We start from the raw sequence: 16,281 nt of genomic DNA on the forward strand, positions 1-16,281 counted from the left end.
CTGGTTGTCAGTGCATTAAATTTTCTTCTCTTTCCATTTCTCTTTAAATTGTTGGTAACTGTCTCTTTTTTTGCCTTCTCTGGTGAAATTCTATATCTATTTATCTTACTGTCCAAATACTACTTCATAAGATTTGAAATGCTGCCTTCTCTCTTGCTTGTTCTTTGTTTGTATCATATTTTGTTGTTAAAATGCTTACATTCACTGTCAGCGTATTAGTTGTAATCTTTTATTGCTATTGATAACTATAAATACGTTAAGTAAATCTTCATTTTGCTGACCTCTTTGAGGAGGCATTGCATCAGCAGATTTTCTCAGTGGACAGGTGAGAGATTAGCAGGAGTTGACTTACAAAATTTTTTTTGTAGGACAGTAAGAATCATTGTCTTGCCAGAGAGAGATGTTTTAAAGGTACAGTTGCTTCAAAGGCAAGAGAAAGCCACATGGCTTGCATTGACGGAGAATGGGAAGGAGTGTCATTAAATGCTGCATTTCTATGGAAAATGGTTTGAAATTATTTAAGTTTAAAATAAGCCTATTAACAGCTGGATAGTTGAATACCAAAGCTAGTTTGTGGATGACATGAGAATGCTATTCTGCCTTGCAAGTCAAGACATGGGCAGTTGCTTTGCAAAACTTGCTACTACTTCTGGAAGGAGGGAAGCTCTCACAGGGACAGATTCTCAGGTGATCCAATCACGCTCTTTTAGGGTAACTGATGATAGTATCACAGTTGACTGGTGCCACTGAGTGTCAGTGTGGCACTAGATTGCAAGTGCAAGCACAAATTGGGTGTGAATGGAAAGGATGGAAACAACTTTGAGTTGCTTCCGCTTTGTTTTCTGTTTCTTAATAAAGGTTTAAAAAGTACTTTAAAATGGGAAATACTGCTCAGTTATATATGTACTTAGCTAATTTCCCCTTTGTTCTTTGTGTTATTTTCAGGAAACCAGATCTAATGAGGAATCAACAGATGAATCTGAGGTAAGCCTGCTTAAAATGCTTCACCCTTTAATCTGTGTCAGTGCTGGTTCTTTGTCAGTATGGAGGGAAAAATACTACCTTGTTGGTTGTTTTAGAAGTTTTGCTGGTACTATGTAGCAAGGAATGGTAATCTGGGCTTAAACTATTAAAAAGGAGCTGTGATTTGCTATTAGAAGCTTATTTATATTAAAAAAACCCAGAATTGCCCCATTATAGTAAAATAAATTCTGTTGAGAGGCAAATTTAAATGCATGCACTTCTGTTTTGATCAAATAAAAATTTAATTGTCAGTATAATTATATATACAGTAATACTACATTCAGGTAATTACTGTGTTATTTTAATAGCTTCACTTCATAGTCTAGTTTTAATCATGTTCTGTAGAGTCTCTGTTCTTGAGATGACATTTTGTCAAAAATTGTCTCATGTTTTGGAGAGGTCGGCCTACCCTGCTGTAGGTGCTGGAAAAAGTGGGCTGGGGGTAAAGAGAGGAAGGGAGCTACAGAGGGTTCAACAATTTGTCCCCAAACAGCAGTGCAGTAACTCCAAACCTGCCATCACATGAAGGAACCATGGGAGATCTGGAAAGAGATAATTGACTTCACCGTGGTCTAGGGTGGCGACAAGAAGGAAGAAATAAGAGTGGTTGAGCAGCTTCAGTTGTGGACACCAGGAAGAACAGATGACACAGAGCAGGGTATTACCTTGATGGAGTGTTTTCACCCGTAATGTATCTAAGTGAAAGTGGCTCCTAGGCTTCCAAAACTTTAATGGACTTGCTGTTAGGAAGATTTTCTGTTCTTCACCTAGGGACAAATCTTCATGGTTGGGATCTAGGTTTAAGCACTAAGCAGGCAGAAGTCCTAATTTCCAGGACAGTGGGTACTGCAGAGACTGCAGTAGTGGATTCTGAAAAAATCTTTTCACAGAGGATGGTGGCTTTGTTTCTTGTGGGATAATTTTTGTCCCATCTGCCTTTGATGAGTGGCTGTCTGCAGTGGCACTGGAGGGCACTCCTAGTGAGAAGCAAGGATTTCTTTGGCCTTTTAACATTGCTGTGTGGAACAGCCACCTGGACCAGACTTTTTTTGCCCAATGTGAAATGGTTTCATTCTGGTTGTTGCTTTGTGATGTGAAGTGTGCATAGGCAATGACTGGGCAAAGACTCACTATTTAGTAGAATAATTATTAGTAGTAGAATTTAGTAGTAATCCTGTCAAGGGTTGACATTCACAGGACGGTGAACACAAACACCTACCTGCTAAGGTGGTTTTTTTTCTTTAAAGCCTATTGCAAGCGAGAACTTGTTTTAGTGGCCTTTTTAATGGCCTTTCAACATTTTAGCCTGTAGTGAATAAGTATTTACAGCAGAATTAATCATAAATGGGTTGCCAGATTGTTGGGGTTTTATTTGTTTTTACCTTAAGTAAAAATAGGCATCATGCAGCTTTCACAAAATTGACAGTCATAAAATTTCAACATGACCTCTGTTAACGTTGATGTCTATTTTTAATGTTAATTTCACATGTGTCAAGAAGTGAAAAGGAAATTTTCATATTCAGAACATAGATGTTGGATCAAAAGGACAATCCAATTGTCATTCTAATGCCTGTGAAAATGTTTTTCATGAGTTGTCTTCAAATAGCAAGTCCAGTCTGTAGTGTCTTGACACTACACAGGTAGCTGATGAAATGAAACTTTGAAACCATGTTTAGAAAGTACTTAAAGGAAGTAGTGAACAATTTTTACAGTCTTAGTGTTTACATCACTTGTTAGACTATTTCTAATGATCATTCACATAGAAACCAAAAATAGTGGTAGGCTCACAAAGTCTAAATGTTGTCAGTGCTTGCTTATGTTACTTGAAGTATGGTCAGAGGTAAGATTGAACTGATGGCTTCACTCTTAGCTGTTGTGATCACAAAATTGTATTATTTCTTTTGGGTGGCCCATAGTTTGAATAATCAGGGATAGATTTTTATGGTGGCAGTACTAGAATCTGAGATCCTAATCCTTGCAACCTGTGTCCAGTTTTACCCATTAAAAATAAAATATTTATGGCGTGGAATTTGTAGACATCTTATCATCATAGTAATAAAGATTTTTGCATATACAATTGGTCTTGCACTTAATTTAATTTCTTCCCATAAAATGGAAAGTTATTACTATTGGTTTCAGAGGGCACATGGCATATCCAAGTTATACTATAGAAGTCTTTTCTATTATGGAGGAACACAATTTTTAAATTCCTGGTTTTGAGTAAATGATGTCCCTGTCTGAACTGGACATGTAAACAAAATATGGAAACAAAAATTTTCTGTATTTTTTACACTGCTGTGCCATTATCTTAGTAAAGGATCAAACATACAGTGCTTCTGTTTTGTGCAGCAGCTCTTTTAGTGTCATTCCTTTAGCAGCTCATCTTAAATAAGATGCTAATTCTAACTTACTGCTTGCTTGGTTTGTTTTGAATGACAGGCTCTTTAACAAATGCCAGGGTGCTTATTCACACAGACTTGGTATTAGAGCTTTGTAATAGGCCTCAAATGTGGGAGTCTGCAAAAATTGACTGTCTTGAATGTACGTCAGCTAAAAGCCCTTCATTTTAAGTTTGGTTCCAACTCATGTTTCCTGGGAAATTGAGTTCCTAAGGCTGCTTAAGTGTTTAATAGTTTTCAGCTGTTTTGTCCTGGTTTCAGCTGGGATAGAGTTAATTGTCTTCCTAGTAGCTGGTACAGTGCTATGTTTTGAGATCAGTATGAGAAGAATGTTGAGAACACTGATGTTTTCAGTTGTTGCTCAGTAGTGTTTAGACCATAGTCAAGGATTTTTCAGCTTCTCATGCCCAGCCAGCGAGAAGGCTGGAGGGGCACAAGAAGTTGGCACAGGACACAGCCAGGGCACCTGACCCAAACTGGCCAACGGTGTATTCCATACCATGGGACGTCCCATCTAGTTTAGGAACTGGGGGGGTGGGGGGGGGGCGCGGCAGATTGCTGCTCAGGGACTAGCTGGGTGTCGATCAGCAGGCGGTGAGCAGTTGCATTGTGCATTGCTTGTATATTCTAATCCTTCTATTATTTCTGTCATTTTATTAGTGTTATCATTATCACTATTAGTGTCCTCTTTTCTGTTCTATTAAACCGTTCTTAACGGACGAGTTTTATTTCTTTTCCCGATTTTCTTCCCCATCCCGCTAGGTGGGGGGGAAGTGAGTAAGTGTCTGAGTGGTGCTTAGTCGCTGACTGGGGGTTAAACCATGGCAAGTTTAAAATCAGAATGTGTAAAATTCAAAGGTGTTAATTAGCAGAGGTGGTGCATATGTTCAGATGCTAAACAGACCTTTCAGCATGGAGATAGTGGTAGTTACTTGTGTCAGCAGTTGTAGAAATGTAATAGATCTTTCCTGGTAAATACAGTACAACTTACATGTTTATTTCATATCCTTATATACAATAAGGGGGTATTATAAGCTTTTTCTTTTCCTATAGACAGACTGCTATATATTATACCACGTTATGATGGGGAAGCAGTATATCTAACACAGTCTTTTAATTCTCAAGAAAAAACCTACTTGATTTGCGAAGTAATTCTACTGCAGTCTTGAAGCACAATTATTTTCTTTTTGTATCTTATGGTTGGTTGTTTGGTTTTGCTTTTTAAATTGTGCTTGTGAAATATATTTGCTTTATTTCTACCAACCCTGTCTAATCATCAAATATGCTACATTTGGGGCTAAGCCTGAGCAGGTTGGTTTGGCTGAAAAGTCCTAGTACAATGTGGTTTCATTGGCTTATTAAAATTTATTTTACAGCACCTGGAGCTACATGTTTGGACTGTCACATTTGATGAGATCTTAAAATAGACAACAAAGTAATCTGACTTTTGGCTCTTTGTAAGCTGTGGAGGAAAAAAGTCTGCATAAATTATGTACAGCGTGACTCTGAATTTCTGTTTTCAAATTAATTTTCTTGCTTGCAATGTGTCTATTTCTGTAAAATCTTACTTTTCTCAGTTGAGCTGTTTTCTGTCAGGCAGATACTTACATTTTGCCAGCTAGTTAGCAAAAGATGATGCTACTAAATGTATAAATAAATAGTTAAGCTTCCTTCAGTAGCAGTGCAACGTGGTGGTAAGGTGAGATGCACAATGGTTTTTTTTCTTGCTTTTAAGTTGATGCTGCTGCTCAGCTTGTAATTTTGTCTTTGAAAGTTTTGCTTTTAATGAGAGAATCCTGTTATATTACATAATGGACTGTTGTGGAGTGGTTTAAATAAATTTTTATTTTAATTTAGAACAAGTGACCTTTAATTTAAAACGAGGAATAATTAACAGTGGAGTAGTGCACACAACAGCATGTATTGTGAAATGCAAAATGCACCTATGAATCACTTGCATTCTATGAAGAAAGGAACTGGTTTTGTATCTCTTAATTCAAAAGAAAGCTTATTAAAGAGCCAGCTTGAGTTTCCCTGAATGTCCATGCTGCTCTGCACTGTATTGCTATAGAGTGTGTTTATTTACAGTGTGTTATAGTTGCACAGTATGGCAGAGTCACCATTCATTATGTTACACTGTGAAATCTTGTGAGGTCAAGTGAATGTTATTTTTGTTTTCACTGTATATGTAGTGCACAAAACATTCCTACTGAGACTTAATTTGTACTGATAGAAGCATATATTGCACCCTGGAAAATTACTGGTCTGCATAAATTAGTCATGGTTACTTCAGCTAACTTGCATGTAGCAGAAAAATGTTTGGAACCATGCCTCAGTGTCCCAGGACCTACAGCTTCTGTCTCAACCTCAGACTACATGTACAGGTTAATTATGGTCTGCCTCTTTCTTGCCTGCCTGCCACCCCCTGCCATCCCCCCCTTATAAAATGGAGCTATAGTTTCCTACCTCTGAGAAGTAAAGAGAGGGTTTCAAACCCTATTTGTGAATGTGAGGTACTTGTAAAATTAAAGTAATGCTATATCAAAAAACAGAACCTTCCAACCTGATGAGGGAATCAAAGCTAAGTTGTCATCCTGGAATTTGGTTAGCTATTCGTTAAAATTTTCTGCTCCTTTCTAATTTACTGCTGGGAATATGAGCAGATTGCCCTGATCCAGGATGTATCTTCTTTACAAGGAGCACTTTTTCAAGAAAAAGTATCACTGGAATCATAAAATGAATGCTAAGTCCCATGAAATGTGATTATGGAAGGAGTTTCAGTGATTTTTTTTTTTTTTTTTTTTTGGTGGGTGCTGCACTACAGGGTAAATTTTTTTGTTTTGTATTGTTGGCCTCCTAAAGGAAACCACCCAAAAAAAAAAGCAGGTGGGTGCAGTTGTAAATTTTCTGAAAAAAGTTATTAAAAATAATAACTTTTTTTTTAAAAGTTGCATTAATATGTGCATTGCTGTTTTTTTACCAGGTACCTGTGTGTGTTAGTAATCAGTGTTGCGTATGTTTCCAGTCTAGCACTTCCATTTTTTTATCTCTTGGTCTTAATTTTTTTTGGCTGGTGTTCTGATCTTTGATCGCTGGTACCCTGTAAAAGGGATGTGTTTGTTCATTTAGTTTATTCTTTTAGTTATTTAAACACTACATTAATAAGCTCTACGAGAGTTTGTAGAGACGAAAGTGTTGTAGAAATTCTTCGTTAACCCAGTGCTGAAACAATTTCTGGTGGTTTAGAAATATCCCTCACTGAGACATTTATACCACTGAAATTGATAGCGGTTTTGTTCTTTAAGGTTTTGAAAACCGATCAGAGCAGGAGCACAGTTAGTAAACATGTAAGCCTTAAAAAGAGGCAACTAAAAAGCCTTGATGTTTTTTTTTCCTTTTCAGTGCATTCCAAATCTTAGTCTTGTTGGCTGGGTCTGGATTAGGTCAAAGCAATTAAATCATTTCAAGTAAATAAAGCGTCTGATAAAGAAGGCTCCTTGTCATACTCTGTTTCCATCAAAATGTTCTCTTAACATAGAGTGTGGAGCATTGGGCTGGAAGAGGTGAGCTCTTCTGTGGCTAGTAGCTTTTGAAGGGACATCACCATTGCAACAAAAAATGGATGGTTGAAAAGTACATTTGGCTGGTGTACCTCAGTCCAACTTGCCTTTTTTTGATCTCCTGTCTGACCCTTGGCAAAGTACTTCTTTTCATCATGCCTCTTTTCCTTATTATTGAATAGCTGTACACTAGGTTGCCATTTTTCTCTTCCAGTTGTTTTAAAAATATAAAATGGGAGGAAAATGGTCAAAAAGCATATTCTGTTTCACATACCTGAGCAATCTGAAGAGAGATTGCTTCCCCCCGCATGCCTTTAAGTGAAATTGGCCTTTTAAATGGGGAGAATGGAAGGAAAAGATATATAAATTCCAAATAGAAAGTTTTCCTCCTTATTAATGAGAAAATGTATCATGCAAATAATTTATCAATTTGAGTCAGTAGGATGAGCATAGTAAATTATTTATTGAAGTTTAAATGGAATCTTTTAATACATTAATTTGAAAAACAAGTTTGCAGTGACTAGTAACTAACATTATAATATACATCGTTAGAGGATTGACTTGCAGGAAAAATGGATTATTGCTATATTCTTCTAATATCTTGTGGTTTTGAGTGAAAATTAGATACTTCATTTAATGAGCTATTAATATTAACCAGAAGTGCCTGTTCTATCTGTGTGTTGTGGAATACATAAAAAGTAAAAATGCTGCTGTGCATGCTACATAAATTAAATGCAATTGCAAAGCTAGTGTGTTAAGAGAGTATGCAGATGTGACTTTTCCAAAATACTAAATGTATTCATCTGGGTGGAATAACGCTCTGGGCTGAAAAAAGGAAAGTTGCAGGGAAATTCAGCTTTTTACCGTCTTGCTCTTCCACTGTGGTAAATGGGTGAACTTTAAAAACTGCTGTTCCCAAAACTGCACTGTAGGATTTTCGTATGCAGTTCCCAAAACTGCACTGTAGGGTTTTCATATGCAGTACATCACAAGGTGGCAACCAGGCTGCTCAAGTAGTGTTCACAGGGGAAACAAATGTTTGCCCAAGTTCCTTACTCAGCAAAAGAAAAATACAAGTAGAAATGTGTAGTTTCATTGAGATTTGAACTGTTTGGATTTTTCAGTGTTGGAATTGGATTTGGATGTGGAAGATAAAACAGCCTATCCTGTGCTGCCTTGGTATGGTGCACTTGATGTGGATGGACTGATCCTGTGCTTTTGAACACTGAAGTGGATTTGAAACTTTTCAGGTGTTCTTTGCCACACACAAAACTACCAGTAAAATAAAACAAATTGGTGGGAGTTGAAATGAAACCAAATTGTACTATATGGACTTCTTACTACTCTTTTTTTTTTTTTTTTTAACATGCCATTTATGATGATTGCTCATGTGCAGTATGTCATCTCTGTGTTACTTCTGCTTCATGACTTGGCTGGTGCCCAGCTCCTTCAAACCTGGAGTGAATCTTCAATTCATGTTCCGCAAATATAGTGTGATACTCTGTATACCACAACAGTTTTGTGAAGAAATAAAATGCTCTCTGCTTTGCCTTTCATCTGTGTGTCATTTTATACTGTGAATGCAGCCCATTTTGATACATATTCACAGGCAGCCGTATCATCTTAATTCCTTGCTCCTGGTGTATGTCTGCATTTTCCCAAAGAGATCAAGGTATTAAATAAATCCCTGTGGAAAATGCATGGGGAGAACAGAAAACTGCTGTGTGAAATGTTACCATCCTAATCCATATTTACCAATTTTACAGCCAGGTACTGGGAAAGTATTGGTGATTTGCCTTGTGAGGAATCATAAAGGAACTGGATGGGAGGTTATTCACTTCACTTCCTTCACTGAGCTAACATTACTGTATTTTCACCACAGAATTAGGGGAAAATATTTTAGCAGCATAAATCACAAATGTGTGTTCATGGTTTAGAAATTTCAGTCTTCATGCGTTTTGTTGTCTTGTGTAGCAATAGTTGCAGAAGAGAAACTAATTCTCCTACAGGTTGGACACTTGAATAGGTTTTTAGTATTTATTCCAAACGATTGTAACATTTATTCCAAACTATATTAATTCTCACAAAACTTATATATATAGGGTTCAAAATACAGCAGCCTGTGCTCTTTCGCACTGTGTCGTGCAAGTGTTCTACAAAACTTGAGTAAATAATCGGGTCTTTTACAAAGAGAATAGTATGTCCTCCATGCCTGCCTCAGTAATTTGTTTGTGTTTTTGTTGAAATTGCTACCCAGGTGGTCACTTGAAAGCAGTAATTTTATAATATGCCTCTCTTTATAGGAAATTTTGGGGGGATTTTTTTTCCCCGAAAAAAATTTTGGCTAAGCAGGCTAATAAACAAGACTGTTGATGTTTCTAGCTTTTATTCACTAATGCTCTGCTGGCTTTTGAACCAGTGACTTAAAGATGAAATGCTCTTTGCTATTCTTATTCTTAAACCAACTAATTTATTTTTTCTGGTTTGTTAAAATTTTCTTGTAGGAACAAACATTTTAATATGAAAGTAACAGAGGAAAAGAGGTTTATGCTCTCTCAATAAGTTTTAGTCTCCAGAGGGTCTGGTAAAGTGCTTAATATTTAAATTCAGCACAGTAAATAGAACAAGAACTTGCAATAAAATTGTGTTCCAATTTGTGCACAATCTAGCAAACTGGGCTTTTGAAGGTTAAAGGCTTTAGTCTGAGTTTTTCTTGGCATCCCTTTAGTGTTAGAGATCTGTTTGCATTGAGAGAAACTGAGTCAGGATCCTAATCCTGAAAACGGCATAGGTAGTCCCTTTATCATTGAAACAGGAACCCAAGTCTGGAAACGGTATCCTAGGGATGAAGAAACAGTAGTGATGAAGCTGCATTTTGTAATAGTTATGTATTCTTCTACTATAATGCTCTTTGTTCGCTCTGTGTCACTTGTTTCTTCAACACAAGTGGATATATCTGCCAAAACAGTAGAGGATAGAGTGCTTTCTTCTGGTTTGCTTTTGGATTTGTTTTTTCTTTTAAAAGAAGGCAGGGCAAGACCTAGAAATGGGCAGCAGGAAAGGTGTGGTGTTTGCATCATTTTAGAACATAGGAATCTTTTTCTAAAAAGCAAATACAGCTAGATCTATTTGAAGATCTTTAATACATGACTTTGAGGTTTTATCTTTTTAAGGACTGAATAGGCTTTTAAATTGCACTTTATGTGTTTCTTGATTATATGAAGTAACAATCCACTACTGTTTTTGCAACAATGAAAACAAATTTTGGCAGATCTTTGTACTGTGAATTTCCAGCTATTTTTATCAGAAATAATGATTCCTTAAATTATTTTTCAAAACCAGTGTTTAGGCTCCAGTTCTGAGGAGAAACCCGAGTTGGACTAGGGGTTTTTCTGACTCCCATGTCAGAATGGCAGGCGATACGTTGTCCTGTGGGCAGTTTCCTTCAAAAATGGCGGCATCAGAGGTAAACACTGAAGAAGTCACATGTTACAGCAGAAGAAATTTGAGTAAATAACTATGTCTTTTACACAGATAGTGATATGTCGTCTTTGCCCGCCTTGGTAATGTGTACCTTTTGATAAATTTGACTTCTAAAACTTTCCAAAGGCAAACCTCCCTCCTCCCACCATTTCTGACCAGAACTGGTCATCATCTTCAAATAAGGTGAGCTTTCCAAATGGTGCTGAGTAAGACTCTGCTTGGCATGCACGCTCAGTGCAGTTAATCGCAAGTCAGGTTACTCAAAGTTGCTGTAAGGAAACAAAAAGCATGTTTGCTTTTGGGGTAGAGGGAAGTGGACAAATGTCCAAAAATATTCTTGGAGCCCTTCTTATATCAAGTAGATGATACACCAATTCCAATTTAATATGTGGGTTTCAAAGCTTTTACCTCTCATCTTTAAAGTACAAGTGATAATCTGATGCCTGTGATCTTAAGGCAAGAATAGGATTTATGAAGACTGAGTGTTTCGTGACTATTAAATGGGAATATAACAAGGAAGAGGGGGAGAAGGCTGATTGACACCATCACAGATATAACCTAGGTGTTATCGTACTTAAAATTATGAGTATGACAAACTGTTTAGTGGATAAAGGTTAGGAGTTTTTCTTCATTTTCATGTTCTCAAAAAAAACAAAACAAAAAACCTATTCAGTGTTATTACCAAATAATACAGGGACTTTAAAACATGATCTGGAATGGAAATTGAAGGGATCTCCAAACTGTGTTGCGACATTGTGATGTTACTTTCTTAAATTCATCAAAAGACACCAGCAATTTGTTACAACTTGCCTTTTAATATTTTCTAAAACTGCTTTAGGAATATTCATTCTCCTGCATGTGTTATGTCACATGCTTCTCTGGTGTGATGTTTTCAGTTGCAGCAGATTTTTTGCTTAATTTTTTAATTCACTAGCCATATTCCCGTGTATTGCAAATGGGCAGTGTGTTCACTTGCATATGTGAACCCTGAATTAGTAAGATAAAATTGCTTTTTCCTTCCATGTATTTGAAGAACATCTATGCTGTTAAAGCATGGTAGGAGGACACGTAAGTACAGGATGGTAATTGTCTGAGTTTCCGAATCCTCTTGCTCTGTCCCCCCGAGTGTCTGTGAGTTGGCGTGGGTGTGCTGCTGGGATGGGAGGTGCGCTCTGCGTTTCCTTAGCTGAATTTAGTGTATTTGCTGAGCTGTTCATTCTGGGTTCTGCTGTCTCGTGAACAGCTGTTTCATGCCAGACTGTAAGCAGTCATTAAAAACTCTGTATAATAGGAAAGCTGCTCTGCCATGAAGGTTGCCTGGCTGGAAGTGAGCTTCCAGCTGAAGACATGGTGGCTTTGAAGAGTAAGAAAACAGGGGTCCTGGCAGGCACACTGGAAAGTGTTGAAATTGGGATGGGAGTCGAGGCTGGGAGGGTTTGGTGAAGTGTTTGAGAGGAGTTGGGGTATCAGCAAAGGTCCATCTGAAGGTTGCCAGGGGACAAAGCAGAGCAGGTTTGGAAGGGGTAGTCTAGGGGAGTGCTAGGTTGTATTTCCTCTTGCTGGTGAGGGTTCAGGACTCTGCAGTCTTAAAAGTGGAGATTAAGTGTTACACTGGGAGCCAGCACCCTTAACCTGTTGGTTTTGGATAGTTGGATTATAGGCAGGATCAACTGGTGCTTTGAAGGCAGGCCACACCCTTCAACCTTCATCTGGTATAACATTGTGGTGAGCAGAGTCACTTGTTTCCTTTTCCATTGGTGTCCCGAAATCCAGAGTAGCCCACTCAGCAGACCCAGCCCCTGCAGAGCTGCAGTAAAGAATTGCTGTGCCTGCATCTTGCCTTGCCCTGCAGACCAGTCTGAAGAAACTGCTTGTTGTCCTAACTGAGTAAGGGTGCCTAAACTGAAGCAATATTTCCAGGGTGGAGAAACTATACAGTTTGTCAGGCCTAATTGCTGCCTTCAGGTACAAACAATATGGGAAGTCTCAGTGTTCTAGCATACAGCTATTAGAAAAAGTAAGTATCTTTGTGTGAAATAGGGTAAATCAGGAAGTGAGAAATGATGCATATGGATATTCCTGGGGTGGTAGTGGGAATGTGGAGGCTTCTTTCTGGTCATCTGGATTACCAGATTATCTGGGCCACACTTAGCCTAAATACGATCTGGGTAGAGAGGACTAGAGATGACATTAATGGAATAGCGAACCTGTTTGTCTGAGGGACTCGGTGTTAGGTGAGTATTTGCTCTGAAGATTTGGGGAGTGGTGTCCAGCAAATCTAAAGTCAGGTTGATTTATAACTCAGTGCTTCAGTATCTCTTGACCTTGAATGAAGGGAGATAGTCAGGTCCTAACAAAGCTCTGGGATCTGAAATGGAGAGGTTAAAGACTGAAAATAATCATCATTTCTTTACCAGGCCAAAGGAGGCACTACAGCCCATTTGGTACAATTCCCAGGTGTGGTAATGAGGTGAAGGTTAAATAAAAAATTTTAGCTCTTACCTTTTGTTGGGTAGTACTTGCTTCCTCGTGGAAATCTCGCGACAGTTATCCTACAGTTTGTAAGGTGCTTTTTGGGCCACCTTGTCCAAACTGAGGTTTGCACCGCTCCCTGGTGCAGTTCTGCCCTCCCAGGCAATGCTGGTGATAGGAAGGGTTTGCGGATGGCCTGGGGGTCGGGTGGTGGTGTAAATCCCCACTGATGATGTGCCTTTCCTAGCATTGTGGTTAGAAATCACCTTCCCTTTCTCAGCAGGGTACCAGCCACTCGGATAAGTACTCATTGTTCCCATGTCAATTAGGGGATTTGTAGAGGAAAGATCATTCCCAGCCCGTGGTCCCACAGGCCCTCAAAACCAAAACTGAGACAACCAATCTGACCCCCTGATTAAGACATCATTTCCATTAAAAAATTAACAGTTGGTGATGGTTATGCTTTGGATCAAGCCAAGACCAAAAAGGTAATACATGATCTTGGCAACTGAGTTCTGCTGGGTATTTTGCTGCACTTTGTGCTTCTGTACATATAGAAGAGAAGTAAATAATTTTGCCTGGAGACTGCATTCTGGGACTTGAGGTCTTTTTATGTTTGGTTTGGGTTTTTATATATTTGTTGTTGAATTTCTCTAATAAGTAAAGCTGCCTCCAGCAGAGCACTAAGGATGTGTTTATTCATTTTTGCATAACTGAGGATATTCTGTGAACCTTTATTTTAACTCACAAATAAATGGAGTTGGCTTCTGTGGTTCTACTGGAGATTTTCATATAGTTTGTAAACTAATAATTCTGGAGCTCTAACTAGTTAGTTTTATTTTTTTTCTTCTGTGTGATGTGATGACTGTTTAAATAAATAAAAATGCTGATTTCTTAGTAGGTTCTTTCCAAAGATCTGGCCTGTATTAAATGTCAAGAAAAGTTACTCTCACAAATTGCTAAGTAGCCTCTTCTCACTTTTTTAGCATTAATGTTGGGTTTGCGCTTTGGCAGCAGAACGTTTTGTTGTTGGTTTTTTTTTTCTTTTCGTTTTTTAAAATGAGATTTTAGAATACGTCCTAAACATTAACTATGCAGATACACAGAGGCAGAGCACTTTTAATGGCCTTTAAGCTAGGAGGAAATGAGGTAATTTAATATTTTTCTTATAATCTCTGAAATCGACATGAACTTGAAAGCAAGCACGAAAAAAATGAAGATGAGCTGTGTGTGTGTGTTTGTTTGTTTTGTCTTTTTTTTCAAGACATGGCCTGTTAGGAAGGCTTTAGACACCGGGGCCTTGTTGCAGTAGGATGTGGGTGTAGCTCCTTTGAAATTGCTTAAGTGATGGACCTCAGGTATCTTTGTATTTGAGTTTAAATGCTTTGCAGGGTTAAAACTTGCAGGCGTAAACAAGGCTGGAATGGCCACCTATAGTAATTGGAATTCTAGCTGGGACTGGACAGAAGATATGCAGCAAAGAGGAAGGGCACTTGCCTTATAATGTATGCACCGTTTATTTCCATAAAGGCTTTGAAGAACTTTGAGGGCAAATCGTGTGGGAAGGATGACACTTTGCTGTCAGTGCCCGTAACGTAATTAGAGTATCCGCAATCAGTAGAGCATGTAGTTCATGTGACAGACTGTCCTGTGGGCAGATCCTCTGCTGCAGGAGCAAATGTGGGCTAATGGAATAACTCCGGGAAATGCCCACAGGTTCCATCTGGAAATTTTCTTCGTAAGGACCGATTTCAGATTTTTTTTTTCTACTCGCGAATTCACCACAGTTGTTCATGTAGGCAAAGCTAGGAAAGACGGGGCAGAATATCTGAAGAAGGTTGCGAACCTGCATTCAGAAAGGCGGATGAGCATCTGTTGCAGTGGCCCTGGCCTTTTGAAAGCTTATTGCACATTTGCAGCTCTCCTCAGTTTTGTACATCTGCTCCAGAAGAAGAGTTGGTAGCGAGTTTCAGACCTACTAGGTGTTAGGTTTTGGAAAAGGAATTTGTTTTCAGTTCAGGACTTCAGCAGTGACAAATGGAAGAGCTCTTAGTAGGAAAGAATTTGTATTAGTCTTACTGGTTAATTAATTAGACTATTTCATTCAATTGGAAATGTGCTTTCCATGTTTATGGATACCTGTTCTTTACAGGTTCTTTACAGCATATTTTTAGCAATTTGACTGCTAGCTTCAGCAGTAAAAGGCAACTATAAAACTAAATGGAATATGAGTTTCAAATTAGCATTCCTGTGGTTGAAGAATGGTCATTATTTATTTTATAACACTGTGAAGGTAGCTTTCTCCTGTCAGCTCCGTGGGTCTCCTTCCCTTTCAGAATTTAAGGCTGCCATGTGTGGAGCGCTTTGCACATTTTGTGCAGTATATATTTCTTTTTCTCTTAATACATTTGTTAAGAATTTCAAAATTCAGTGTTATTGGGCTTGTTTTGTTTTGGGTTTTTTTAGGAAGAAAATATGGAAGAAATGTTAAGTGGTGGTACAAGAAGCAGTGCTATAAAATTCTTTTTCAAATGTTTAGAAACCTCTAGGATGGTTTAAAGGACTTCTTTTTAATTAAAAGTACCATACACTTAGTAAAAATCCATGTTAGTTGAGCAATTTTTTTTCTTTTTTTCTTTTTCTTTTTTTTTTTCTTTAAAAAAGGAATGCTGTGACTTTTCTTGTATGGGGTAAATGTCACTGTTTATATCTTAGCTTTGCTGCAAGTCAGGACTTGTACTATTCCTCTAGGTTGTCATAGAAACGCAGCTAACTGTCATCTCAACTCAGGCTGCTGATGGTTTTATTTGTAGGTTTTCAGGATTATTAAAATTTAACAAAAATTATTGATTTGCTTTTTATTAACACTGGCTTATGTTTACTTTAGAAGTTCAGACTGCATAAAAGCTTTTCCTGATAGAAAAATACCTTTAAAATGATTAAACTCTGATACTCTGAATAAGAGATCATCAGATGCATTTAATATATCAGGTAGAGTCTGAAGTAGTAGGGAAATCTCGCATTTTTGCAAATCACCTTTTTCACTTCATTTTGTTTACAGTGAAGTGGCCCCACCCTGTTTCAATTCACCTTCTGGCTTGACTTTTACTTAACATAAAAGATACCTATCAAGAAAGCGTGAAATGGGTACATCATCGTGCCTAATATTTGAAGTTTCATTTTACTTACTTTTTTTGAAGCCTGGCAGAATGCTTCGGTGCACTGACTTTTGAAAGTATATATTTTTTGTATATCCATGTGCAGGAAAAATTACTTAGTTTTCACTCATAAACAAGACAGGCAAAACTTATTTACAGTAACTTTATCTAATGGTCCATGGATGA

General features: G+C 37.9%; 1 protein-coding gene across 6 annotated transcripts in view; it reads left to right on the forward strand.

Annotated features, from left to right (window-relative positions):
* The window catches only part of VPS41 (VPS41 subunit of HOPS complex), a 110,043-nt gene that overhangs the window by 3,178 nt on the left and 90,584 nt on the right, over window positions 1–16,281 (forward strand). For 5 of the 6 annotated variants that reach the window (XM_069769763.1, XM_069769772.1, XM_069769753.1 and 2 more), the window contains exon 2: window positions 946–984. In XM_069769763.1, the coding sequence (XP_069625864.1) occupies window positions 946–984 (39 nt within the window). Of the gene's footprint in view, window positions 1–792; window positions 859–945; window positions 985–16,281 lie in introns of those variants that run through there. The other variant, XM_069769742.1, reaches the window with a different exon arrangement.

This window comes from Haliaeetus albicilla, chromosome 2 (assembly GCF_947461875.1).
Source record: "Haliaeetus albicilla chromosome 2, bHalAlb1.1, whole genome shotgun sequence".
NCBI lineage: Eukaryota > Metazoa > Chordata > Aves > Accipitriformes > Accipitridae > Haliaeetus > Haliaeetus albicilla.